At 40.9% G+C, this 25187-nt stretch overlaps 1 protein-coding gene across 2 annotated transcripts in view; it reads left to right on the forward strand.

The window, feature by feature from the left end:
* Nucleotides 1–24311, forward strand: part of Ube2d2 (ubiquitin conjugating enzyme E2 D2) — a 38440-nt gene extending 14129 nt beyond the window's left edge. For both annotated transcript variants that reach the window (XM_052741893.1, XM_052741894.1), the window contains exons 2-7: nucleotides 6533–6596; nucleotides 15738–15769; nucleotides 15849–15926; nucleotides 16009–16114; nucleotides 17449–17542; nucleotides 22649–24311. In XM_052741893.1, coding sequence (XP_052597853.1) covers nucleotides 6533–6596; nucleotides 15738–15769; nucleotides 15849–15926; nucleotides 16009–16114; nucleotides 17449–17542; nucleotides 22649–22694 — 420 coding nt within the window. In that variant the 3' untranslated portion in view covers nucleotides 22695–24311. The remainder of the gene's footprint in view (nucleotides 1–6532; nucleotides 6597–15737; nucleotides 15770–15848; nucleotides 15927–16008; nucleotides 16115–17448; nucleotides 17543–22648) is intronic.
* Nucleotides 24312–25187: the final 876 nt, after the last annotated feature.

A 25187-nucleotide genomic window follows, 5' to 3' on the forward strand; every position in this document is an offset into this window, starting at 1 on the left:
TGTATTTCAAGTATATGGTTTATTTATTTAACTTTTATGCACATAAAAAGTTAAGTGTGTAAGTATTTTGTCTACATCTATGTACCGTGTGAGTACCTGGTATCCACAGAGGCCAGAAGATGGCATTGGGGTCCCTTGGAACTGGAGTTAGAGATAGTTTGAGCTGCCATGTGGGTGCTGGGAATTAAACCAGGGTCCCCCACGAGAGCAACAAGTACTCTTTTAACTGCTGAGTCATCTCTCTATATGTTGAACTGATATTTACTGGGCAGTTCCCAGGGACTTCAGTGTGCAAAAAGCTAGAGATCAGATTCCTTCCTATTTGTTATGGATTAAGAGACACTATATAACCACAGAAAAATGTTAACTATACTTAGTTATAAAAGCAACTTGAGGTTTTCTATAGTACTTAACAATAAATAAATGGTGAGAGAGTGAGGGGTTAGCAAGGCAGCAGTTAAGTGAAACCTAAAGGTACGTGGAGGAAGTAGAAAAGGAGAGTGGGAATAAATAGAAAGACTGTTCTAGACAGTATTCCCAGAGATGGAGATTGGTTGAAATTTAAAAGCAAGTGAATTTAAAAGTTCTGGAGCTGTTCATGATGCCACATACTTCAACACATCTCAACACTTTGGAAGCTGAGGCAGGAGGATCACAAGTTTGAAGTCACCTTGGCTACATAGTAAAAACCTTATTTAAAAAAACAAAACAAAACAAAAAACTGGGGAATGGTGGGCTGGAGAGATGGCCCAGCAGTTAAGAGCACTGGCTGTTCTTCCAGAGGACCCAGGTTCAATTCCCAGCACCCACATGACAGTTCACAACTGTCTGTAACTACAGTTCCAGGGGATCTGACACCTTCACACCAATGCACATAAAGTTTAAAAAAAAAAAAAAAATTGGCCTGGTAGTGGTGGTGCACGCCTTTAATCCCAGCACTTGGGAGGTAGAGCCAGGTGGATCTCGGTGAGTTCAAGGCCAGCCTGATCTACAGAGCGAGATCCAGGACAGGCTCCAAAACTACACTGAGAAATCCTGTCTCAAAAAAAAAAAAAAAAAAAGAGAGAGAGAAAGGGAAAAGGTGTACCTTAGACTACTGTTCAGGATTAAAAAGAAAATCCTATTATTTATAATAATACATATGAATCTGGAAGACTTACTGTTAAGTTAAATATTCTAGGTGCAGACAGACCATGATACCAACTCACTTGTATATGGAATCTAAAATTCAGACTCAACTCTTTTAAGTAGAGTAGAATGGGTCTCCAGGGCCTGAGGGTGGAAAGAAGTTGATCAAAGTTTGTTTTTTTTTTTTTTTTGGTTTTTCAAGACAGGGTTTCTCTGTGTAGCTTTGCGCCTTTCCTGGAACTCACTTTGTAGACCAGGCCGGCCTCGAACTCACAGAGATCCGCCTGGCTCTGCCTCCCGAGTGCTGGGATTAAAGGCGTGCGCCACCACCGCCCGGCTGATCAAAGTTTTTTGTTTTGTTTAAGATCTTATAAAATTTATTTTTAGTTTATGTGTAGTGTATGTGCATCATGTATATGGAGGTGTCCATGGAGACCAGAAGAGAGTGTTGGATCTGGAGTTAAAGATGTTTGTAAGCTGCTCTGTGGGTGCTGGGAATTGGACCTGGGTGCTGGAAGAGCAGCTAGTGTGACTCCTCACCACTGGGCCATCTCTCTAGCTCCTGGCCAAAATTTTGTTAGATTGGAAGAATAAATATAAATCTGTTGAGACTGGAGAGATGGTTCAGTGGGTAAAGGTGCTTGCCGTTCAGATCTGGTGAGATGCAAGTTTGGTCTCTGGAACCCATGTGACAGTGGAAGGAGAACTCAGACTTGAGTTCTTAGACTTCTACCTGTATGCTATTGCAGGTGTACCCACACAAACACATCATACCCCTTCACGTACACAATAATAATATAGTTGTTTGGTTTTTTTAAGACAGGGTTTCTCTGTGTAGCTTTGGAGCCTGTCCTGGAACTCTCTGTAGACAAGGCTGGCCTCAAACTCAGAGGTCCACCTGCCTCTGCCTCCTGAAAGATGGGATTAATGATGTTCACCACCTCGACCAGCTAATTTTTGGTTTTTTGAGACAGAGTTTCTTCTCTCTGTAGCTTTGACTTTCCTGTGCAGACTAAAATTTCTTGGCCCCACCTGGTCCTGCCTGGGCAGCAGCCATTTTTATAAATAATCACTCAGAGACTCAATATTAATTACAAGCTGTTTGATCTATGGCTCAGGCTTATTGCTAGCTAGCTATTACATCTTAAGTTAACCCATTTCTATTAACCTATGTATCGCCACATGTCTCGTAGCTTTACCTCTGTTCTATTACATTTTGCTCCCCTGGCAGCTCAAAGCGTCTCCTCTACTCAGCCTTTTTTCTCCCTATATCTCTCTTGGATTTCCTACCTGTCCATATCCTGCCTTACCATAGGCCCAAACAGCTTCATTATTAATCAATAGTAGCAACATATATTCAGAGCATACAGGAAGACCATCCCACAGCAGTCCTGGAACTTGCTTTTGTAGATGAGGCCAGCATGGAACTCACAAGAGATCCTCCTGCCCCCTACCTCTTGAGTGCTAGGATTAAAGATATGTTTGGGCCACTGTATCTGGCACATGACCCAAGTTTGATCCTTGAAGCAACTCCTGTAAGTTGTCTTTTGACTCCGTGTACACTGGTGCAGGTGTTGTACAACACCAGCACACAGACACACAGAGGATACAGTATTTTCTATTATTTGATTCTTAAACCAATGGCCATATCATACTTTGTAAATTTCTACTTCGGTCTAACTCCCTTGATGTAGGTATGAAAACTGATCTCAAGAGGCCAAGTAAATCAATGTTTAAAGTTTCTTAAGAGCATAATGTTGAGAACATCAATGAGTATGAAGATTTAGAAAACCTTAATTTTGCCTGTTGCCTTTAAAGATGTAGAGAATATCTTTTTATAAACTTAGAAAATGGTGACTATTTACAAGTAAATTCTTCTATAATAATTGAAATATCTGTTTAATTAATGGCAAACAGTTTATTGTGTGAAACATTTAAATTGGTAAGAAAATTACACTTTGAAAGGCAAAGTACTTCTAATTAATTTTAAGGGTTACTTTGGGGATGTTGGAAAATGCTTTATTATAACCTTGGGACCTCAGTGGCAGAAGATCAGAGCACTTTGAGGAAGGACTTATGTAGGGCATCTAAGCCTGTGGCCTTCTGGAGGCTTTGGCCCAAATTTAAGTATTTATTTAGAGAAACACACACACACCAAAAACAAGGTTATTTACCAAAGCATCACAAGTAGCCAGAGTAAAATAATTTTAGTTCATCAGCTAAAGAAATAATAGTTAAGATACAGAGTAGCAAAATAGGCAGTGATAGGGAAAATAATACATAGAAAAATACTATAGTATTTTGAGGAGACAGAGCAGACTATAAGGTGGCATATGCCTGTAGTACTTGGAAAGCTGTGGCAGAAGGATCAGGAGTTCAGTGCCAGTCTTGGTTACATAAGTTTGAGGCTGGCCTAAGTTACATGTAACACTCACCCTGCTCCAGTCTAAATGTGTTTTATTGTACTTTAAAGATTTAAGCCAGGTGGTGGTGATGAGTTCCTTTAATCTCTGAGTTCAAGGACAGCCAGGGCTACAAAGAGAAACCCTGTCTTGAGAAGCACCCCACACACAGACAAAAAAAAGTTAGATTTGGGGATGGAGAGGTAGCTCAGTGGATAAGAACACTGGCTGCTCTTCCAGAGCAAGCTTCAATTCACAGCACCCACATGGTGGCTCATAACTGTCTATAACTCCAGTTCCAGGTGCTCCAACACCGTCTTCTGGTTTCTGCAGGCACTAAATGCACACATGGTGCATATATCTATATCTATATCTATATCTATCTATCTATCTATCTATCTATCTATCTATCTATCTATCTACATACAGACAGACAAAACAACACACACATAAAAAAACAAATACAACTTTTTTTTTTTTTTTTTTTGGTTTTTCGAGACAGGGTTTCTCTGTGTAGCTTTGTGCCTTTCCTGGAACTCACTTGGTAGCCCAGGCTGGCCTCGAACTCACAGAGATCCGCCTGCCTCTGCCTCCTGAGTGCTGGGATTAAAGGCGTGCGCCACCACCGCCCGGCCAAATACAACTTTTTAATGTTGGATTTGTACTCTTTTCTCCTGTTGTACTTTTAAAATATGTCCTAAAATTAGTCCTTCCTAACTGCTTGTTGAGCTCTGAAACCAAGCTGAAGGCTGTAGTTACAGTTGTAGTACAGTTGCCCAGTATGTGCCAGGCTGTAAGCGAGAGCTGCATCACTGCCAAAGAAACCATGAAAAACAAGCTGAGGAGAAAGAATAGACTATTTTCCTTCTTACGGGTTTTCAAATATTACTATCCATTACCAGGCTCCAAGTTTGTGTTAAAATAGCTAAAGAGCTGACATGTGATTGTGGAGCAGTACTATAGGTAAATCAGTCTTTGAGTGCTCTAGTCAGTCTTTATCATATATTCTCTTTGGAAGTTGGAGACTGACACTAGGACTGACATGATATACAGTTACTCTACCACTGAGCTGAATCCCCAGCTCTTACTTGTTTTTGTTTTTTACTTTCTCTGAATTACCCAGACCATCCTTGAATTTCCTTATTATTCAGGCAGCCTTGATATTGCCCTTACTTCCAGTAGCTGAAATTATATACCTGCCCCCATCTGACTAGAGTGTACCACTTTCTTTTAAAGATTTTTCTGGTTGGCACACTGGTGGAAAGACATCAGCTGAAAACATGTCCGTATTTTGTCAGGTGGTCTAGTGTAGTTTCACATACACACACACACACACACACACCCACCCCTTTAAATGATTTTTAAGAGCTTGCTCTAACAGTTTTATGATACAAAAATTGGCATTGAGCTGGGCATGGTGGCACAAAGCTTTAATCCTAGCAGGAGAGGAGGCAGAGGTAGGTGGCTCTCTGTGAGTTCAAGGCTAGCCTAGTCTACAGGGGAAGTTCCAGGCCAGCTAAGGCTACATAGTGAGAGCCTGTCTCCCCCCCCAAAAAAAAAAAAAAAAAAAAAATTCTTCATTGAGCCCTCCCCCATCTCCTCAAATAATTAAGAGCCAGGTAAGGTGGTATAGACCAAGCTCGGCTATTTGAAAGGGAAGGGGCAGCTGGCCATAGTGGTGTGCACATATTCCAGAACTCTATTCTCGGGCAGATAGATCACAAATTTCAAGGCAGGCCTGGACAACAGAATGAGACTTCATTTCAAAAAGCTAAAAGGAAGGGTGGAAGAAAAGATAAAAGAAAAATAATGACTTTTTTTTTTTCTTTAAAATAGGTTAGGGTGGTAGCATTCAGAGGCTGAAGCAGGAGGATTGCCATAAATTCAAGGTTAGCCTGGACTAATTAAACAAAACAGTTTTGGAGAGCTAGTCCAACATGGAAAACACTTGGCATGAGAGGACCATTGGAGCCCAGGAGAGCAATACCATCTGAGCAACATAGACTCCATTTCAAAAAAACAAAATAGGGTCTACAACATGGCTCAGCTTGCCTTATAAGCCTGATGGCCTTAGTTCGGTCCCTAGAACCCATGTAAAATGCCACTTGTGGTAGCATGCATCTGTAATCCTGGCATCCTTTCTATGAGGTGGGAGCTAGAGACAGAATTAGCTGAAAGTTTATTATGGTCCACAGAGCTAGAAGTACAGTGTGGCACAAACAACAAAAGTGGTTGATGAGAACTTATTCTTCAAAGTTGTCCTCTGTTTCACACACACACTAAATAAAACAACAAAAACACTGTTTCAGCTTTAACTTGTTTTTTTTTTAAAGGAGAGAAAAAAACAGTGAAATTAGAAAAAAAGTGTTTACAACTATTTGTATAAGAAAAGTATATAAGACTCAAGACCAGAAATCAGACTGAACCAAGAGCCTTAGCCATGAGTACTTAAGGAGGATGAAGCAGGAGTAGGTGGTCAGCACAGTTAGCTTGCATTTAAAATTAGTTCTGGGGGCTGGAGAGATGGCTCAGCCATTAAGAGCACTTGTTGCTCTTCCAGAGGACCAGAATTCCTCATGGTAGCTCACAGCCATCCAAGCCATCCATTCTAGGGGATCTAACATCTGACATCTGATGTACATATATACATGCAGGCAAAACACTTGTAAGATATAATAAATACCTTTTTAAAAAGGAAGAAAGAAAATATAAAACTAGCTTTGCAGGATATAGTAGTACATACTTATAATTCCAGTACTGGGGAGGCAGAGCAAGGTGTATCTATCTCTCAAGGCCAGCAGGGCTACATAGTGAGACCCTGTCATCCCTACTCTCAAAAAAAAAAAAAAAAAAAAAAAACTCAATACTTCCAAGAATCACTACTTGCTCCTCTGACTGAAGAATAATCATAAAGGCTTCTCTAGTAAGGCAGAGAACATTGTTAACCAGGTAAGTTTAGGAACCATGTAAAGTTATATTTCTTCTCTTTGTTTTTTCTTAAGGAATTGAATGACCTGGCCCGAGATCCTCCAGCACAGTGTTCAGCAGGTCCTGTTGGAGATGATAGTAAGTATCTGAGTGGAGTTAAAGATCTCTGGAGATCTTGTATTTCTTAAGGTCATTTGTTTATTTTTGTTATGTTTTTATTTATTTATTTGTTTGTTTGTTTTTTTGTTTTTTTTTTGTTGTTGTTTTTTTGAGACAGGGTTTCTCTATGTAGCTTTGGTGCCTGTCCTGGATCTCACTCTGTAGACCATGTTGGCCTCGAACTCACAGAGATCCGCCTGGCTCTGCCTCCCGAGTGCTGGGATTAAAGGCGTGCGCCACCACCGCCCGGCATATGTTTTTATTTTTAAGGATACGTGTGTTTCAGTTTAAGCATCCCAGTTTTCATATAGTGGTCAGAGGACAACTTGCAGTCTGTTCTTTTCTTCCACTATGTGAGTCTCAATATTGAGTTCTGGTGTCAAGTTTGGCTGCAGGTACTTCAGCTGCTGAGCCAGCCTTACTGTTATTATAATGTGTTAAGAAGTCATTTGCTATAGGGAAAGGGGAGTCTTAAACTCTTAGTTTCCCATGACAGAATCTGTTTTGTTTTGCCTTTTAAAAGATTTATTTATTTATCATGTATACACTGTTCTGCCTGCATGCCAGAAGAGGACACCAGATCTTATTACAGGTGGTTGTGAACCACCATGTGTTTGCTGAAAATTGAACTCAGGACCCCTGGAAGAGCAGCCAGTGCTCTTAATTGCTGAGCCATCTCTTCAGCCTCTTTTTTTGGGGGGAGGGGGGGAATAGGGTTTCTCTCTGTAGCCCTGGCACTTGCTTTGTAGACCAGACTGGCCTTGAACTCACAGAGATCTGCTTGCCTCTGCCTCCCGAGTGCTGAGACTTAAAGGCATGTGCCACCATGCCCTGGTAGAATCTATTTTAAGTGTATTCAATCATCTTATTATAGTTTGAGCTTCTTCTGCTAGCATTATCTTTGTGGTTGCTCTGGTCTCTTTCTATGTATCCTTTCTTTTGGATATTTTCTTGGAGTAAAAGAACTGTTACCTACACCTGGCTATTTGGCTCTTTAAGGATGGCATGGTATATGCTGTTTGTATTTGACTATATTCTAGTGGCTCATATCTCTGAAAGCAGGTATAATTATTAAATTGTTTACAGTACTGGGGCTGTGGTAGTCACGCCTTTAGCCCAGTACTTGAGAGGTAGAGGTGGAGGGATCTCTGAGTTCGAGGCCAGCCTGGTCTACAGAGTGAGTTTCAGGATAGCCAGGGCTACACAGAGAAACCCTGTCTTGAAAAATCAAAATTGGGGGGCCGCAGAATATCACACTATAGCCTCTGCCTCTCAATTATTGGGGTTATAGTATACCACCACAGCTGGCTAATTTTTTTTTAAGAAACTTTTTAAAAAGTTTTAGTTTATGTGCATGTGTGTGTACTATGCAGATGCCTGGGGAGGCCAGAGAGGAGGGTGTTGGAACTGGAGTTACAGGTTGATTTGAGCTATTCCTGGGTGTTTGGATCTGAACTCAGGTCTTCTAGGAAAGCAGCAAACACCCTTAACTGCTGAGCCATCATCTTGACCTTTTTTTTTGGAGACAGTTTCTCTGTGTAGCTTTGGAGCCTTTCTTAGAAAGGCTTTCCTTTCCAGGCTGGCCTCGAACTCATAGAGAGCGGCGACCTGCCTCTACCTCTTAAGTGCTGGGATTAAAGGTGTGACTACCACAGCCCAGCTAGTGAGACCCTGTTTAAGAGAGGAAAATGGTAGAAGCTGGTGTGGTGGCATGGGTTTATACTCCTAGCACTTGAGAAGTTAAGAGAATCTCAAACGATCTCTGTGTTTGAGGCCAGCCTGGTCTGGTCTACAAAGTGAGTTGCAGCACAGCCAGAAAGAAGTAATACACAGAAATCCTGTCTTAAAAAACAAACAAAAGGCTCTCAAGCAACTTGGGCAAAGTAGTAAACACAACAAGATGAATAAGGTGGGAGCTGAGAGGTGGTTCAGTAGGAGCATTTACTATGCAGACCCGATGATCTGAGATCAAGTGCCAGCACCCATGTAACAAGTCAGATGTCTCACCTGGCTGGGCCTACAGCTATAAGCTCCATCATTGTGGGATGCTGAGACAAGATAGCTGGGGCTTACTGGCTTGCCATTCTGACTGGAAAACATAAGCCACAGGTTTAGGAAGAGAGACTGCTTCAAAACAAGGCAGAGAATGATACAAAGCACACACCTGATACAACTATCTGACCTGTACACTTCCCCTCTGCGTGCGCGCGCGCACACACACACACACACACACAGAGGGAGGGCGGGGAGCAGCAGGGAGAGAGAGACTTGTAAGTTGTTGTTTGTGTTTTGGTTTTGGTAGGGTTGTTTCGTTTGTTTATTTGTTTTGTTTTAAAGACTGTCTCAGTATGTAGCCCTGGCTGGTCAGGAACTCACTGTATAGACCAGGCAGTCTTTGAACTCACAGAGATCCACCTGTCTCTGCCTCCTCAGCGTTAGGATCAAAGATGTGTGTTACTGCGTCCAGTGCTTTTACTTTATTCAAATTTTAATGTTCTATTTTTTTCCCCTTGAAGTAAGCTGAAGATATTTAATCTATTTTGTTTTGAACTTGGTGAAATGGCTCTCTTGGGATCTGTGTGTTCAGACATAGGTCTCTGAAGATTTAATTTCAAACTAACAAATATTCTTACTGTCTGTTTTAACTGCAAGGCTTCATCTGTAGTGCTAAAAAGTAATTATTGAGCTGTAAAAATCACCTTTAAATTCTTATACAACATTGTAGCTTTTAGTTTCTGTAATTTGATTTGACAGCATCAAACCAAAGTCATAATAAGTAGTCATATTTTTTGTTTGTTATTGTCCAGGTTGTTTTTAGGGCTGGGTATATAGCTCAGTCATAGAGTACTTGTCTAGTATGATTGAGGCCATGGTTCAATGTCCAGCCAGCACCATACACCAGGGGGAAACCAACCCATCTTTTATTTTAATATCATAAACTCCATTTCAAACTCGTCAGAGATCCTTAACTAACATGTTTTTGTAAAATACAGTGATATTTTATGTTTATGGGATGGGTCCATATTTGACCAATAACTATTTCTGGAGTTCTTTCTACTTGGAACATCTAAGAATTTCTCAAACTATTTACAAAGCCCTTGTCATCTGAATGAGGGTTAAATACTGTATCACTGTTGTTTCTCCTCATTCATATTTCTACCTAAAGAGAGCTAGGAGTATAAGGCTCCAGAGGGAAACCTGATAGTGATTCCAATAGGTCTTCTTACTGCTGTTGCAGGGAACGGTTCTTGGGAGCAGGACCAGTACGATGCTCAGTGGGTAAAAGAAAGTACTTACTGAGTTTGACCTTCCAGCCCATGGTGGAAGGAGTGAACTGACTGGGAAAGTTGTCCTCTGACCTCCACTCCTGCATACACGGTGGCACATGCACACTGTACCCATACCTCATACGTATTCAACTTCAACAATAATATGAAAATTGTTCAAGTTCTCAAAAGTATAATCCATCTCAGATACACCACAGTGTCTTCACTGGAATATGGATGTGAAAGACATCGCAGTTGTGGTGATTTGAACAAAAATGGCTTCCATAGACTAGTAGTAGTAGTATTGGAGGTGTGGCCTTGATGGAAAAAGTGTGTCATGGGGGTGGGCTTTGAGGTATTGACTCAAGCCAGGTCGAGTCCAGTGTCACTTTCTTCCTGCTGCCTGAGGATCTGGATATAGAACTCTTCAGCTACTTCTCTAGCACCATGTCTGCCTGCGTGCCACCATGCTTCCCTCCATGACAGTAATATATTAAACCTCTGAACCTGTAAACCAGCCCCATTTAAATGTCTTTCTTTATAAGAGCTGCTGTGGTCTTGGTATCTCTTCACAGCAGTAGAATACTAAGACACTAGTACTAGAAAATGTTGATATTTTCCTATTTTCTATTAGAAAGGATATTCTTTTCATAATTACAGCCTGTTGCCAACCTGTTGCCATTTCTGTTCTGTGTTATCTATTTGTTCATAGACTTTGATCCTAGAGCATAAAATAACAAGAACCACAAAAAGAATTATTTTAACTTTTTAGCCAGAAACTTGTCCTGATTTATGTTTTCTCAAGTCTTACATTTTGTTGATTTATTGTGTAGGTAGTGGTCATGGGTGTTTGAACATATTTGAAGGTTAAAAGGAATTGGTTCTTTTCTCCTTCCACTTTGTGTGTCTCAGGGATCATACTTAGAGCATCAGGCCTGGTGATAGGTGTTTTCACCTACTGAACCATCTTCCTCGCCCTGTTTTTGTCTTTTGAGACTATTTTCCCTTTGGTAGCTCAGGTTGGGCCTGAACTCTTGAGGAATCTTTCTGCCTTAGCCTCTCCCGCCTGCTGAGTTTACAGGTATGTGATTTTGGCATTAGTTGTTTAGATCAGGTTGGCCTCCACCTCACAGATTGCTGCCTGTCTCACGCTGAGTCAAAGGCATATACTACAATGCCCAGCTGACTCTTACTTCTTTAACCAGGACTTTAAGGGTCTTTTATGGGACTTGGTTGAAGATAGTAGGACCAGGATAGATATAGTAGCTCAAAATGATTTTTTCAACTGCTTTTACTTATTAATCTATTGGTGATTGATTGGTTGTTCAAAGTATGAAGAATTTAATTACTAGGGAGATACATTCAAAGGATAAAAACTTCAGCAATAACCTGTCCTTAATATTTAATTTGTGTACTAATTTTTTCATCCCTGAATCTCAGTAAATCACATGACAGGAATTTGAAAACATTGAGAGACTTGGTGAGTTTTGTCTTTTGAAACAAAATTAAGAACAGTTTAATTCCTGGGCCAGTAAAATGACTCTACAGGTGAGTTGCTATCAATCGTAACTACCTCAGTTCAGTCTCTGGGACCTAACAAATGTAGGTTTCCTCTGACCTTGGTTTTTCGAGACAGGGTTTCTCTGCTTAGCCCTGGCTGCAGGCCGGTGGTCCTGGATCTCAGGCTGGCACTCAAGTCAGAGATCTGCCTGCCTCTCTGCGTCCTGAGTACTGGGATTTAAAGGTGTGGGCCACCATGTCCAGCTATAACCATTAATTTTTGTTTGACGCTTTTTTTTTTTTTTTTGGTTTTTCGAGACAGGGTTTCTCTGTGCAGCTTTGCGCCTTTCCTGGGACTCACTTGGTAGCCCAGGCTGGCCTCGAACTCACAGAGATCCGCCTGGCTCTGCCTCCCGAGTGCTGGGATTAAAGGCGTGCGCCACCACCGCCCGGCTTGTTTGACGCTTTTTAAAAATGAATTTTGTGAATCTAAAAATGTTTTTCTGGTAAATGAGCTGTTCTTGGTGAGTTTGGTGCCTAATAAGGGAAACAAACCATGGAGACAATTACATATTTAGGAAATCTGAAGGCCCTTTAGGACTTAGATATCCCAGTGAGTGTTGATGTAACTGCTTAGTCTTTACATTTCTATCTTGTGACAAGAGTTAGCTAGGTTGGGTGGTCTAGATAAAGTCACATTGGCAGTGTTGCTCTCAGATTCTAGTATGAATATTAAGGGCTAAATTTTGCTTATAAACGTTTTTGTTCTTTTTTTTTTTTTTTTTTTTTTTAAAGATTTATTTATTTATTTTGTATACAGCATGTATGACCAGAAGAGGGCACCAGATCTCATTACAGATGGTTGTGAGCCACCATGTGGTTGCTGGGAGTTGAACTCAGGACCTCTGGAAGAGCAGTCAGTGCTCTTAACCTCTAAGCCATTTCTCCAGCCCACGTTTTTGTTCTTTGTATTGAGTAATAAGCCTGCTTTAGAAATGGAATGAGTATTATTTTCTGCTTTTATATGGGAGGTTTCCTTATTGACTAATTTGAAATTATTTCTACAATTTATAATCAAATTTGTGTTTGTTTGTTTGCTTTTAAAAGTAGTGTTGAGGATCCAGCCCAAAGTATTGTGTGCTGGTAAATGCTTCATACCCCCCAGCATTGTATTGAAGGCTGTACTGGAAACTCTAAAGACCTACACATGATATCATTTCCTTCCTTCCTTCCTTCCTTCCTTCCTTCCTTCCTTCATTTAGAGGCAGGGTCTTCACTTGGCAGCCTGGGCTGGTCTGGAATTCACTGTGTAGACCAGACTGGCCTTGAAGTCAAAGAGATCCTCCTGCCTCTTCCTCCTATGTACTACGATTAAAGGTAAGTGACACCATGCACGGCCTATGTTTTTTTTCTTTATTGTTAAAAGAAATCTTTGGGGCTGAGAATGTAGCTCAGTTGGTAAAGTACTTGTGTAACATGCATAGGACCCTAGGTTTGAACCTCAGGACTACATGAATTGGTTGTGGTGTCACATGCCATCACAGAGGTGGAATGATCATCCTCTGCTGCATATATAATTTCAAGCCAGCTTGGCATGCATGAGACCCTGTCTGAAAATTTAAAAAATCTTGGGCCTGGAGAGATGGTTTATCAGTCAAGATAATGTACTGGCTGTTCTTCATCAAGTTCAGTTCCTGCCACCCTCTTGAGGTTCACAGCTGTCTGGAACTTCAGTGCTCTCCTGGCCTCCTGGGCACTGCACACATGTGGTGCACACACATGCATTCAGACAAAACACCCATTGCCATGTATTTGTAGGGCTTTGGGAATTGGACCTGGCTGGGGTGGGGTGTTGAATGAAGAAAATACAAACATATGGACACAAAAGCTGAGATTGGGTGGACTGGGATTTCTGATGCAGAAACCATAGCACCCTAGAAACTCAGTGTATTCATTGTATAGTTAAAAAGGAAAATGAGGCAGGATTTGTGCTATACTGCCAAACACGAAAGCAAGTTTAGCTAATCTCTGTAGGAGCAATTGCTGTAGGGGAGTAGTCTTCAGGCTGTAGTCATCCAGGGGAGAAAGTTACAGTGGACATTTTCTGTACACACTATAATCTGCACACTGACCAGAAAAGGCTTTGCGATTCCTCTGAACCTCACCCAGAGAGGAAAGCTTTGCCATTTTCCCATGGGTCTGAGGCTTTGGACTTCTTGGCATGGTTGTACCAGACAATGGTTTACAAGACACATTCACCCAGAAGTTCACTCATTCAGGGTTTCCTCTACTCCCCACTACAAACAAGGAAAAACAAAAAAGACATCAACTTTTCTGAGCTGAGAAGATGGGCCAGTGGGTAAAGCGTTTGCTATACAGAATGTAAACAAACATGGCTTAATATGTCCAACACGATAGAAAAAGTTGGGTGTGTGACAGTGTACCTGTAAATAGTGCTTGTTACAAGTTGAAATGTGGAAACAAATGGATTGGGACTCAGTGGCCAGCCATTGTAGCTAAAAAGGCCAGCTTCAAGTTCAGTAAGGAAACCCTGTCTGGAATAAAAATAAAGAATAATAGGGGAATATACCCAGAGTCAATTTCTGATCTCCGCACACACGGACACACTCCCACAAACACATGCATGTGGACACATTCAGCACATGCACACTCAAAAATAGTTTTTCCTAATTTGAGTGTATGGACCCTTTCTGCCATATGCCAGCATTATTTTTTTAAGTATATTTTATGTAATTGAGGAATGATTAAGTCTTGGAGGCAACCAAGTGGTGGTGGCTATGCACGCCTTTAATCTCAGTTTTCAGGAAGCAAGGGGCATACAGATCTCTTGAGTTCAAGGCCAGCCTGATCTACACAGTGAGTTCCAGGACAGCCAGGACAGAGAGAAGCCCTGTTTCAGAGTGGGTGGAATAAAAAGACAAAAAGTCTTAGAGGCAAAGAAATAATTTTTTAAAATAGCACTTAGAACCTTTCTTTGGACTTTATCAACAAATTTATCTTCTAGGCATGACTTTGAAACAGGTTTTGTTTGTTGGTAAGTTGGTTGGTTTTTGTGATAGAATCACCATGTAACCATGGCTCACCTGGAATTTACCCTGTAGATAAGTAGACCAGGGTTCCCCGAAAACCTTTCCTTAGCCAAAGATAAACTTAGATTTAGCATCATGCCTCAGCTTTGCCAGTATGGTTATATACTATACCACCATGCTTAGTTCCAGTGTGTGTGCACATGCTATAAAATGTGTATAGGCCAGAGAACAACTTGGGAGTTGGTTTTCTCCTTGTGTGTGAGCCCTGGGAATCAAACTCATGTCAGGCTTGATAGCAAAACTTTTCCTGTTGAACCATCTTGCTGGCCTCAAGAAAAATGTGTGGGTTCTTTTGTTTTGTTGGTGGTTTTATTGTGTTTTTGATGGTGGTGGTGTGTGTGAGGTAGGTGGGTATGTGCATGAGTGTAAATGGTCAGAGACCAGAAGAGGGCATCAGATCCTCTGGAGCTGTAGTTACAGGTTGTTATGAACCACCTGATTCAAGTGCTGGGAGCTGAACTCCAGTTTGCAAGAGTAGTGTGCACCCCTAACCACTGAGTCATCTCTCTAGCCTCTCCACCTATTTTTAAATTGACTGTTGATTTTTGTTGTGTTTGTTTGGTTCGTTTGGTTTTTGGAGACCGACTTTCTCTATAACAGCCTTGGCTGTCCTGGATCCCAGGCTGGCATCCAAGTCAGAGATCTACTTGCTCCTCTGCTTCCCATGTGCTGGGATTAAAGGTGCCCAACTCATTTGCCTGCCTTTATTCATTCATTCTTTCATTCATTGGTCCATTCATTTTTCAGTGGTTTGGAATCACAATTGGTTTAGCCTTCATCCTGTCCATAGAAAATAGTCATTATTGCCAGGCAATGGTGGCACATGCCTTTATTTAATCCCAGCACTCGGGAGGCAGACGCAGGCATATCTCTGTGAGTTTGAAGCCAGCCTAGTCTATAAAGTGAGTTCCAGGACAGCTAAAGCTTTTACACAGAGAAACCCTGTCTCAGAAAAAGTCGTTATCATACTGTTTAAAATGAACTTTGATGTTTCTCTTTTTTTTTTTTTTTTTTTTTTTTTTTTTTTGAGATAAGGTTTCCCTGAAATTTGCTCTGTAGACCAGGCTGGCCTTGAACTCAGAGATCCACCTGCCTCAGCCTCCATGTGCTGGGATTAAAGACATGCACCACCACCACCTGGCATAAAAGAACTTTGATTAGGCAGGGAATGATAGGTTTCTACAGTATAGGTGTGATGTGAATATCATTAACATGATGATTTTCTTTTTCTTGTTTTTTTTCAGTGTTTCATTGGCAGGCTACAATAATGGGGCCAGTAAGTATTCACTTTAATTTCTTAATAACTACTTCGTGTAATTTATTCATTTTAAATCTCACTTTCTTTTCATCAACAGAATGACAGCCCCTATCAGGGTGGAGTGTTTTTCTTGACAATTCATTTCCCAACAGATTACCCCTTCAAACCACCTAAGGTAATTGGAATATGATCATTGCTGTTAATATGCTCTGTATGATACTAGTAAATCAGTCACAAAGATTTCTTTTTTTCTTCAGGTTGCATTTACAACAAGAATTTATCATCCAAATATTAACAGTAATGGCAGCATTTGTCTTGATATTCTACGGTCACAGTGGTCTCCAGCACTAACTATTTCAAAAGGTAATAGAATAGTTGTTTGATAACAAGGTGAAATAACTGATTTTATTGTTTGTTGGTTTATCTGTTTTTCAAATTATTTATTTTATGCGTGTTTTGCCTTAATGTATGTATTAAGGAGGCAGAGTCAGATGGATCTCTGTGAGTTCAAGGCCAGCGTGGTCTACAAAGCGAGGTCCAGGACAGGCACCAAAGCACCACAGAGAAACCCTGTCTCAAAAACAAAAAAAAAAAAATAGATAATCCTTGGTATGATGCCAGGTTTGTTGATTGTGGTACTCAAGAACAGGTAGAAGCCTGTTATAGTGGTGTATACACTGTGATCTTAATACTTGGAAAGTGGAAGCAGAATGATCAGTAGTAATTCAAGAGTATTCTTGATTGCATAGCAAATTTGAGACTAACTTGATACAGAGTGAAGTCCTGCCTTAAAAGTATAAATAAACAAGCTACCACTGAGATGAATGATGTGACTGTTTGACTTTATTTATTGACTTGTTATTGTTGTGTACACGGGGGCAGTGCGGCAGCGCTGCAGGGAGATGAGAGGACAGCTCATGGAGTTGGTTGTCTCCTTCCACTTTTGGGTTCCAGGAATCAGACTTGGATTGGCAGGCTGTTCAGCAAGTAGTTTACCCGCTGAGCCGTTTCACTGGTGCCCTGTTTGATTATTTTTGTAGGGGGTTGGGGGTTTTTGTTATTGTTTTAAGACAGGATCTTACTCTGTAGTCTAGGCTGGTCACCACTTGTGGCAATGTGCCTGCCTTAGTTTCTATAGTGCTGGGATTACAAGGATGAGCTACTGGTACCTGGCTAAAATTTATTTTGTTTTTGAGACAATTTCCTATATCCTGAACTGCCCTTGCAGTTCCCTTGTAACGGAGAGTGATGTCAGACAACTCATTTTGTCTGTTGTTGGAAATTTGACAACTGGTCTTCTGTGAACTTGAGCTTCTAAAGTTGAAGTTCACTGGCACTGACAAGTGTTCTCTGAATCTAGGGTTTAGAAGAACTGGTTGTGTTCTGCTAATAACTGGACTCAGAATAGAATCTCATGCACATTATTCAAGCTCTCTAGCGTTAAGCTACCTGCATTCCCAATTCTAGTCTTAACATTGGTTAACATCTCGTGTTGGGTTTTTGTGAGGGGGTTTGTTTGTTTTTCCTTGGAAACAGGGTCTCACTATACAGCCTTGGCCAGCCTTGAACTCACAGAGATCCATCTCTTTACCAGCCCCTACCCCTGCCTCCTGAGTGCTGCCTAGCCTCTGATGTTTAAGCCCTTCGCTTTGGTCTTCTACTAATATATACTTTTTTTTTTTTTTTAAATATCCTAGTACTTTTGTCCATCTGTTCTCTGTTGTGTGATCCCAATCCAGATGATCCTTTAGTGCCTGAGATTGCTCGGATCTACAAAACAGATAGAGAAAAGTAAGTATCACCTTCAGATGGAAAGCTGTCAAGTGTGGGATGGAGCTGTCTCAAAACTTCCTTATAGAGTTAGCGTATGGACCAGATGTTTACGATAAACTCTCCAAGGAGTACACGAAAGGACTTTTTGTATTTGTTTGTTTTTGTTTCTTTTGTGGAGGGGGTTGGATTTTTGAGTAGGGTTTCTCTGTGTAACAGTCCTGGCTGTTGTGAACTTGCCCTGTAGACCAAGCTACCTGCCTCTGCCTCTTGAGTGCTGGGATTAAAGGCATGCACCACTACCACCAGGCTATGAAAGGGTTCTTATTACCAATTATTATAAATAGATTATACTAATCTTATGTCTAATTGTTTAATGTACTGTCTACTAAAAATCTTTCCTACAGTACAGAGGATTTTTTAAAATCCTTTTTTTTGTGCTCTTCTTTTTTTTTTTTTTTTGGTTTTTCGAGACAGGGTTTCTCTGTGTAGCTTTGCGCCTTTCCTGGAACTCACTTGGTAGCCCAGGCTGGCCTCGAACTCACAGAGATCCGCCTGCCTCTGCCTCCCGAGTGCTGGGATTAAAGGCGTGCGCCACCACTGCCCGGCTTGTGCTCTTCTTTTAACCCTTAAAAATACTTTTATGTCTTGTTTGTCTTTAGACTCATGAATCATTATGCATCAAGTTCCCATTTGTCTTATATGTAGTTGGGTAAATTTGATGGTAAAGATAATTGAATTTTCTACCATTTGACATAAAAGTGCCAAATTCCTTTTTAAAACAAATTTTGATTCAGAATTAGGTATTTTAGAATTGTATACTATGAATTATTGAAGAATGGTCAGGACATCAAAAGTGACAGTAACTTAGAGAGTTCTAATCATTTTTGCTTTTATGTATTATTCAGTGAGATTATAAAGGAACTATATAGGAGAAGTTAAATGGGTTTTTGCTGTTGGAGACAGTGTTTCTCTGTGTAGCCCTGACCATACTAGAATTCTATAGACTAGGTTGGCCTTGAACTCAGAGATCTGTCTGCCACTAGGTGGTGGTGGCATACACCCTTGATGCCAGCACCCAGGTGGCAGGTGTATCTCCTTGAGTTTGAAGCCAGCCAGGGCTACACAGAGAGATCCTGTCTTGGGGGTTGGGGGGTGACGGAGGACAACCCATAAATGACTAGCTGGGTGTGGTGGCTCACCCCTTTGATCCCAGTTCTTTGAAGCAGAGATAGGTGGATTTCTGAATTCCAGACATAGTAAGACCCTGTCTGTAATTAATTAATTAATTAGAAACAAAATATTAAATGATTACTTAAAATCTGTTGTATTAGAAAAGTCATAGGTCTATAGATAGGCAAACTATTGAGGCAGGAGGATTGTGAATTTGAGGCCAGCCTGACTACAAAGTGATACCTGTCTCAAAAAGCCCCAAATCAAAAACAATAGAAAAATCATAGATTTTTTTTTTTTTTAATTTATGATGTTAGTGTTTAATGGAGCTACAACAGGAATGGGGGGTTCTGGCACTAATTTTTAGGTTTTTTTTGTTGTATGTCTGAGTACCATATATAATCATGTGTTTCTGGCTGAATTTTAAATTGTGTGTGTGCTTGTTGCCTGCATGTTTGTGCAGAGGCCAGAAGAGTGTAGCTGGAGAGTTTTCTCTCCGGGTCCCGCCAAGCCCCGGCAGTCCGACAGCCCACTTATAAAATAAACACACAGACGCTTATATTATTTAAACTGTTTGGCCTAATGGCTCAGACTTCTAGCTATCTAGTTCTTACATCTTAAATTAATCCATTTCTATAAATCTATACCTTGCCACGTAGCTCGTGACTTACCGGCATCTTCACATGCTGCTTGTCATGGCAGCGGCTGGCAGTGTTTCCCTCCTCCTTCCTGTTCTCTCAATTCTCCTCTCTGTTAGTCCTGCCTGGCTACTGGCCAGTCAGTGTTTAATTTATTGACCAATCAGAACAACACATTTGACATACAGACCATCCCACAGCAGAAGAGGGCATCAGATTTCCTAGAACTGGCATTAGATGGGCATGAAGTACCGTGTCAGTGCTGGAATTTGAACCAGGGTCCTCTAGAAAAGCAGCTAGTGCTCTTAACTGCCGAGTTATCTGCCTGAAATCTTTCTAGACCCTGCAGCTTAATTTTATTTTTTGGGGGGCAGAGTTTCACTAAAAAGCCTTGGCTGCCTGGAACTCACATAAATCTACCTGCCCCTGCCTCCTCAGTATTGTGATTAAAGGTGTGTGTTCCCAAACCTTAGCTTCATTATTTATTTATTTTATATATTATACACAACTGAATTGTTTTCATTAGAGAACCATTTTATATAAATTGTGGATTTGAATGCTTATCAGAAAGATATCTATTTTTTTTTTTTTTTTTTGGTTTTTCGAGACAGGGTTTCTCTGTGTAGCTTTGCGCCTTTCCTGGAACTCGCTTTGGAGACCAGGCTGGCCTCGAACTCACAGAGATCCGCCTGGCTCTGCCTCCCGAGTGCTGGGATTAAAGGCGTGCGCCACCACCGCCCGGCTAGAAAGATATCTTAAGTCAGCATGGAACTAATGTTCAGCAGAACTATTCATTTTTTTTAAATATTTATTTTATATATGTGAGTGACCTGTCTTATCTTTAAGCACACCAGAAGAAGGCATCAGATCTCATTACAGATGGTTGTATGCCACCATGTGGTTGCTGGGAATTGAACTTGGGACCTCTGGAAGAGCAGTCAGCACTCTTAACCACTGAGCCATCTCTCCAGCCCCTCATCTTTTTTAAAATAAAATTAATTTTGGTTGTTTTTGAGACAATCTCACTGTGCTGTCCAAGCTGGTCTTAAACCCGTGTACTAAAATGATCTTTCTGCCTTAGTCTCTTTGGTAGCTGGGGCTATAGCTGTGTGCACATACGTGTACACATTTTGAAAGAGTCTTGCTATGTAGCCTTTGCTGCCTTTAAATTCACGGTCTTCTTGCCTCAGCCTCCCAAGTGCAGATTTTCAGGCATGAGCCACCATGCCTAATAATACATTCCTGATTCTTTGTTTGTCCTCTCTTTCTTTTTTGGTTTGTTTTTGTTTTGAAGTGGTCTCATGATTCACTATATAACTATGGGTAACCTTGAACTTGCTATCCTTCTAGACTTATACAGCCTTCTGTGTTTATTTTGTTAACTGGAATATTTTTATGGAGCATTTATTTTTATTGAAGTAAACCCTGCCAAATAATTCTTTTATTAATATAAAGGAAGGTGTCATGTCATTTTATTTCTTTGTAGGGTTTCATTTGTTTTTATTTGGAGACAGGGTCTCACCATGTACCCTTGGCTGGCCTGCAGCTTGGTATGTGTAGACCAGGCTATCCTTTAATTCACAGATATCCACTTACCTCTGCCTTCCAAGAGCTGGAACTAAAGAAGTGCACCACCATACCAACCTCATTGTAATTTTTATATTTACTTTATGTGTTTGACCCACAGAGGTTTCCTAGTAAGACCCTACTCGGGGTCAGAGAATCTGAGCTTGATTTACCCAGAAGGGCTACTAAGGGGATGATTTGACCATGAGTGTGGTTACCAGGTGTTTGGAAGGGTCTCCACTTGGCTGTGCTTTGTGCTAGCAAGGGGGAGGTCTTTTGCCCCGCCCCTTGGCATTGTTACAAAAAGTCCTTTTGAAGAGGCAGAAGGGACCGTTGGGTTTTGATCCAGGTCCTCCCAAAGCTATCCTGTGTTTCTGTCTTTCTTCTCTTCACTATCTTTCTGTCTAAAAGGGTTTGTTTTTTTGGTTTTTGTTTGTTTGTTTTTTGTTTGTTTGGGGTTTTTTTGGTTTTTCGAGACAGGGTTTCTCTGTGTAGCTTTGCGCCTTTCCTGGAACTCACTTGGTAGCCCATGCTGGCCTCGAACTCAAAGAGATCCGCCTGCCTCTGCCTCCCGAGTGCTGGGATTAAAGGCGTGTGCCACCACTGCCCAACAAGTTTTTTTTGTTTTTTTTAATATCTCTGTCCTCCTGATAGGAACCTTTTAAAAGGTGGGAGCTGGCCTCCCACAGATAGGGGAACCCTGCGTATATGTGTATATACCACATGCATATATGTGTATGTATCACATGGATGCCTGGTACTCACACAGTCCAGAAGAAGGAGTTGGATCTCCAGAACTGGAGTTACAGATGGTTGTGACTTGCCATGCAGGTGCTAGGAACTGAATGAGGTCCTCCTTAAGAGCAGCAAGTCTCTTAACTGCTGAGCTGTCTCTAGCTCCTTTACTGTATTTTGTATTTTTGTGAGACAAAAGTCTCTATGTATTTTGAGACAATTTTTGGAACCTACTGTCTCAGTCTCCCCTCCTAGCTCATTATTGCCATTTAAATCACTGTTAAATGATTTTAAGAACCATATAATATAGAATTACGTAGCCACAAAAAATCTTAAAGTGTTGGCACATACCTATATCCCTCCAAAGCCAGGAAGACTGCAAGTTTAAGGTTACCTTTGGTTGCATTGAATTGATGATCAGTCAGAAACATAGGATGGTGGCACAGGACTTTAATCTTAGCACTCAGGAGCAGAGGTACCCAGATCTCTGAATTCTCCAGCCTGGTCTACAAATTGAGTTCTAGGACAGCCAGGGCTGTTACACAGAGAAACCCTGTTTCAGGAAGAAAAAAAAATAGGATGAGGTACAGATCAGCAAATGCTAAACTTGAATCTGAGTCCTGGATATTGCATTTCTAGGAGATGGTTTTGGCTTTTACCGCAGTGTCTCACTGTATTATGAGTGTGGACCTATTTGTAATTAGAGGTAAAGCTAGGTCATGGTACATCCCCTGCAATAGCAACACCCAGGAGGATTGCCTCAAGTTTGAGGCCATCCACCTTAGTTTTAGATAGTTGAAGGCCAGCCATGGCTCTGAAGTGAAACCCTAGCTCAAAAAAGGGGAAGGGTGAGAGAGAAAGGGGGATATGTGTGAAAGAAACTGGAGGGAGAAAGGTGGTCTTGCTTGAGTGTTTTCAGTTACTACCTAAAATTACTAGTTGGGATAATGAATGAAATATGTTGCTTAATGACTCCTTACCTATCTTAAGCCAAGTTCTCTTTGTGTGTGTACAGGTACAACAGAATAGCTCGGGAATGGACTCAGAAGTATGCGATGTAATTAAAGAAATTATTGGATAACCTCTGCAAATAAAGCTAGGGGAACTCTGAAAGAGAAAGTCCTTTTGATTTCCATTTGACTGCTTTCTATGAGCCCACGCCTCATCTTCCCCGTGCACATGTTTACCTGACACAGCAGTGCTGCGTGTTGTACATACTTGGAACAACAAACTAGAAATACTGTACTTCTGTACCAACATTGCCTCCTAGCAGAGAAGTGTGTGTGTGAGAAGCCAGTTCTCCGGGCGTAACCTAGGTGTGAGACTAAAAGCTTTCCTTATTGACCTAAATTTGGATAATGGCAAGATGTGAGGGGTAGTGGGTACACAGTGTGTGCTTGGATGAGAGGAAAAAAGCTCCAGTGACCCGTAGGAGATTGTTCTTAAGTGGAATCCATCGAATCTCAAACAGTCATACAAAGTAGGGTGAAGAAGAACAGGAAGCTGTTTCTGTGTTCATTTCACCCTGAAGGACCTGCAGCTTAGGTGAGGGCTATGACCAAACAGAGTAAACTCTGCCTGCGTGCTGTATTTGAAGGTCTAAGTTTAACTGAAGAACATTTCAATGGACTGGAGCTGTTAGTACATAAAGTGTGATGGGCCTTGTTCCCAACACTTTCATTCACATCGCCCTGCCCTTTCAGCCTTCTTCATTTTAGCCCCTTTCCATAACCTTTGGTTTGTATGTGGTTTCTCAGTTAATACATAGCTAATAGCTCTTATTTTTCTTATGTTTTTAACTGCTTTAGGCCTATTTCGATGTAAGGGTGAAAATTCATTTGATGGAAATACTTGTGTATATTTAAAGACCCAGTTGCTCCTCTGGAGCTTGTACGTTCAAGAATGATTAATCTGTGTAATAAACTGATTACTACAGTCATTACATATAATTTTGTGTGAATAGGCTTTTTTGATTTAAAAACTTTGTCTAGCTAAGATTAGTGGTGGATTTTTCCTCACCCCTGAAATGTTTTCATTTATATTTGTTGCATTTCAAAATCATGAAACAATTCCAGTTTACATAGTAAAAAAGATATGAGAGTAATTTTACTAAACAAGATAGAGGCATAAGCTTAAAGGCATTTTCATGAAACTTATATGTGCACCATTCCAGGAACATGACTGTTAAACTAAATAAATTTGCTTTGTTAATGAAACTGAGCAGCATTTCACCAAAACCTTGTGATACTCTCTTGGTACATAGGACACAGAACACAAAGGTGTTGCTGTTTGAAAAGTTAAGCCTCTGTGATTGTAATTATAAAAGAAAACCGACCAAACCTGGGAAACATGAGCACAATCTTGTATTGGAGAGTAACTACTTTGCACTAACATTTGCAGGATGTTCATTGGTTTGAAATTGTACTGTATGTGGCATTTTGAAGTCTTCCCTTGACTCTAGTAAAATGTAGTTTGAAATTTGTAAACAACTGTTACCCAGAAACATTCATGTGAACTAGGCAGGTTACCTCCCCTCACCCCTTTTCCTAACCTACTGTAAGCCAGGCCAGCCTGAAGGCCATGGCTGATGCTCTCTAGTCATTGGGTTCTTTGAAATGCATCTTTACACTCTTGCACAAAAAAATGAGGAATAAATGTCCACTGCTTTTGGTTTTAAATTTGTTCCCCTGTCTCATCTCTCAGTGTTACTGTTCATCCATCACAACCTGTCAGCTAAAAACCTCTTAGCAGCTGGTGGCTTACAAGTGTTTCAGGAGTACTGGATTAGCATCCCCTTGCCTTTGCAGGTAATGGTTGTAACTGGTTGTGAGAGGAACACTCAGGATTGAACTCTAACCAGAAATCACCATGTATCATTACTATTATAGGCAGATGGAAATTCAGTTTTGGGTGCTGTGTGTATGTCTGTCTGTCTGTTTCAGTGGGCCCCGGGCCTTGCACATACTAACTAGTCAGCTATTCTGCCATTGACTAGATCCCTGCTGAACTTTCCTGTTTTTTACTATCAATGCTGCTGCTTACTTTGGGTTCAGTTACACAGCTCTAGAAAGCCCATTATGGGGCTGGAGAGATGGCTCGGAGGTTAAGAGCACTGGCTGTTCTTCCAGAAGTCCTGAGTTCAATTTCCAGCAACCACATGGTGGCTCACAACCATCTGTAATGAGATCTGGTGCCTTCTTCTGGCATGCAGGCATACATGCAAGCAGAATACTGTATATATAATAAATAAACAAATCTTTAAAATAAATAAGTGAAACCTACACTAAGTAAAAAAAAAAAAAAGAAAAGAAAGCCCATTATTCTTACTTGCCTCTCATCTCTGAGAGCTGCTAGCTTATTGCCATTTATTAGGTCATAGTGTGGGTATTCTTTTTAAGAGTACTCTAATTATTTTTGTGCTAAATAAAAGCCGTCATTTGTTGTTTATGTGCCAAATGAGAGGTTTGGATGGTCACAGACAATATTAGGCCGGTGAATGTGGTGAGTCCACTAGTTTTATGAGTCTGTAAGTAAACAGATGTCACTTGGGATTC

Source organism: Peromyscus californicus, unplaced genomic scaffold (assembly GCF_007827085.1).
Source record: "Peromyscus californicus insignis strain IS unplaced genomic scaffold, ASM782708v3 Scaffold_17__1_contigs__length_78620276, whole genome shotgun sequence".
NCBI lineage: Eukaryota > Metazoa > Chordata > Mammalia > Rodentia > Cricetidae > Peromyscus > Peromyscus californicus.